This window comes from Verticillium dahliae, genomic scaffold, assembly GCF_000150675.1.
Source record: "Verticillium dahliae VdLs.17 supercont1.7 genomic scaffold, whole genome shotgun sequence".
Taxonomy (NCBI): Eukaryota; Fungi; Ascomycota; class Sordariomycetes; order Glomerellales; family Plectosphaerellaceae; genus Verticillium; species Verticillium dahliae.
In genome coordinates, this window is record NW_009276917.1 from 1,424,827 (window position 1) to 1,428,539 (window position 3,713).

The following is a 3,713-nucleotide window of genomic DNA, read 5'->3' on the forward strand; positions in this document are numbered from 1 at the left end:
CGGACCAACGAAACCTCTCGCTCAACCCAAAAAGTTTTTCGGGGGGGAAAACCCAAGCAGGCCGGGGCCGTTCCTGCCCAACAACCCCTAAAGGATCTTCTCCTTTCCTTGGGGGGATCCCCAATTTACAAGTTTTCGCCCCAGAAAAAAAATTTGGTTTCGGGCCTTGCTCCCAAGCTCCAAAATGCCATCCCTGCGGAGACCGTTCCGTCTTGTTTTTTTTTGAACCCCCTGGTCCTCCCCCCCCCCCCCCCCCCCCCCCTCCTATCCCAAACACAAACGCAAGCCCTGTTCTGTGTTGCTCTACCATCCATGACCAAGCTAGGCCTTCAGAACTAAATCTCGACGAACTTCCGAACCTTGGCGCCTAAATTGGACACCGAAGCATTCAGACTGCCGTAGTCAATCTCCAACATAAAAATACTATCAAGAATGTGGAAATCCATGGGAAGTCTAGTACTGAGAGGAAAGGAATCCAGAACCGTACCATCACCTTCACCGGCTGCGAGGAGTATTCCGAATCAGATGTATCCGAGATATCACCCGTACAGTGGTTCAACTCATGGTCGGCTGGTACCAGATCAATGAGGGTACCTCGGTGGCGGTACCCCCCTCCCCTCCCTCTCCATCATCTAGCGTACATCAATCGTCACGTATTTCTCGACGCAAGGCATAGCGATATGGGCAACGACTGCCGCGTCAGGTAAGCAAGTGCGGAGATCTGGCGCAAAATTCAAATGATTCTCGGACGAGAGAAATTTCCAAGAGGCCTTGACTTTTATCTCCACGTCGTCGAGAAATGCATCCTACGCGCAAGTTTTACCGTCACTAGAATAACGATGCTGCTAAGATTAGAAAGGGAAACTTGACGGCCCAATCTTTAGGAAACACTCAGACGCCCGTGTTTCCCTGTATGGTGCAGATGGCAGCCGACTAGGGTACGTAGGTCATGCTGATCGATGATAGTGCCGGTGCCTACTGGCCACCTGCGAAGTGCGCCCGATTCGGTCAGATTTTCTTCTTGTACTACCAGAATCTAGAAATTACTCGACAGGCTTCGAGAAAGTCCAGTATTTTGCCGCAAATGCGGAGAGAAATAGTTGTACTGCTACCCATCCGCCTGCTCAATAAAACCTGGAATTACCATTGCTTTCATTTCTCAGAACACAACATTTGACTTACCTTGAGGCTCAACGCGCCGATGTGCTTCATACAAGATGAGCCAAATCGTACGATACTGCCAATACGCGGTTTCTTCACAAGTAGAAAGTTACCTCCATCAACCTATCAAAGATGATCCCATAGGATGCGTACTTCAGCACATCGTCGTGAATCAAGATGATCATGTCACCAAGGTATGTCCAGTGTCCCGATTCACGTTCGGAGCACTGCCCCCAACGCTCCCAAGAAGCGATTGCACTGTTCTGACATCTTACACCTGGGGCAGACTATCGCAAGTGGTCCCCACGTTCAAGGCGTGGATCCGTACCCAGAACGCGGCATCACACAAGTGATTCCTGCGCAACGACGTACATCGTCAATGATAGTCTACGCGGACCGGCAGATCGACAACGAAAGCCAGTGCCCGACGTTGACCAGCGGATCCGACGATTTTGATTCTGAAAAGGAAGACTCTTCAGCCACGCAAGCTATTCCAGAGTCGCTGGGACGTTGTACCGAGGTGATCGAAAGTCTCCAACAGCCACACACACCACCAACGGCCAAATCGGAACATATATGCCTAAAAGCAAGCGCGTCTGCGACTTCGGGGTCTGTTCAGACTGACGACGACGGCTGCCCTTCTGTCATAGATGATGATTCCTCTCAGGATGAAGATAGAGGCGGGTCGCTTGCTACGATTCTACGAACGGCTTACAAGGACGATCCTGAGTTTGCTGAAAAGTTGGTTGCGTCGGTACAGCAGCTTCCAGTACGTGAGCGACGGTTCCTCGAAGCCCCCGGTGACTTCATACCCGGGAGCACGTCACCAATCGATGATTCGGTAACAGAGACCGATGAGTTTTCGGATGCCGAGGCCTCAGAATCCGTCTGTCATGGCACACCACACACTGACGGTCACAGCCGGCGCCACTGTAACGACTCAGAAGAGACGCCGACCTCGTCGCAATCAGCCAATTGCGGGAAAGGCGCATCCTCAGCTGGTCCTGGAAAGCCTGGAAACACAGACGGTACTTATCGCAATAAGCGCCAGAAACAATCTAGGAAGGGCAAGGAGAAGGCTGACAACAGCGAGGACGAGGATGAAGACGATGGGCCTTCTCCAGAAACCTCAAAGAACCGCAAAAAGCCCGCAGATGATCTGCCATGGTCTTGCCCTTATACCTGGAACATTTCTGGAAGCAAAAAAGATACCATGAGCTCCACCTGTTACCCCAAGTACAAGAAGCGAACGCGATGTAAATGGAAGTAAGTTTGGCCTCCCATGCCAGAGCTCGCTGGCTGTTTTGCAGTCCAGAGGAATAGGCATTTGGTGATTCGTCCCGCTGACAGGCTGCTACAGGAACCACCTGGAATTTGTTCATACAGACCGTGGAAAGGGTGGTTCACCGGAATACATCATGAAACCAGAACAGTGGTCCGACATCTTAACAGCCATCGATCAAGCCGACGATAAACGTCCTCAGCTGCCAAAACTGCGACTTGATTTGGCCGAAAGACTCTGGAAAAAAGTGTACACTATCCTGTTTCCCAACTCTGACCCGCCAGACCATCCTTGTAAGAACCCATTGACGGCGGCCGAGTCCTCATCTCGTTACTAATAAAGTGCCAGTTGAAGTCTATGTCTCGATTGAAGCTATCGGAGCCACGATCACCTCTCATGCGATGAAGGTTATTGACAAAATAGTATCCGTGAACGCCCTGGAATCTGTCAACGAGAACCCTCACCCTACAGGCGAAGCGTCCGCGGCCGAGCTGCTAACCCCGCCGGCGTCGTCGATTTGGGCCATGTTCGAAAAGGCTATCACCATCAGCACGCAGACAGCGCTGCGTGACTCCTTGCCGTATCTGGCTGAGACTGCACACACCGGCGAAACCTCAGCTTCAACGGACACCTTCGGCGAGGGCGGAAGGAGACTTACAACCCGGGCCAAAGATGCTGGAGGACAAATTCACAGTATCGGGGGAAACAACAAAAGTCATCCTCATGCTCAAAAGACTGGCCGATGGACCTGGCCAGGAGCCATCTCATGACGTCAGAATCGTCTATAGTCCCTTGGTAAGGGTGAGCTTCATGGCGGTAGAAAATCTCGATCTCCTGACCACAGCCTCATTACCCCTGCCCGGACAAGTAACTGCTGTTGCGCCAACCACGAATGCAGCGCTCCAGCATCCGGGGACCCAGATAATGCCATGGCAAAGCACCCCTCTGAATGTTCCGAGCGAGCACATTGGGCAGGGGATTTATGAAGAGGCAACGCAGCCTTCTCTTCCACCGTCTAACGTCCTAGCGCCAGACTCTGCTCTTCCACCAAACACGAATACAGCATTCCAGCATCCAGGAACCCAACTAATGCCATGGCAAAGGGTCCATCAGGATGTGCCAACCCAGCACATTGGGCAGGAAATTCATGGAGAGGCAACACAGCCTACCCTTTCACAGCCTGACGCCCTAGCGCTAGAACTTCTTCGTTACAGTGCTGGAGCCCTTGAAGATACGGGAGGGTATATCGGTATGGACGACCGACTCGAAT

General features: G+C 52.1%; 1 protein-coding gene across 1 annotated transcript; it reads left to right on the plus strand.

The window, feature by feature from the left end:
• Positions 1-1,217: 1,217 nt before the first annotated feature.
• Positions 1,218-3,213, plus strand: VDAG_04543 (uncharacterized protein; the record flags this gene model as incomplete). Its single annotated transcript, XM_009650990.1, has 5 exons — positions 1,218-1,355; positions 1,448-1,529; positions 1,812-2,427; positions 2,522-2,736; positions 2,816-3,213. 5 exons carry the CDS (start codon positions 1,218-1,220, stop codon positions 3,211-3,213), a joined length of 1,449 nt encoding a protein of 482 aa, XP_009649285.1.
• Between the last annotated feature and the right edge of the window lie 500 nt (positions 3,214-3,713).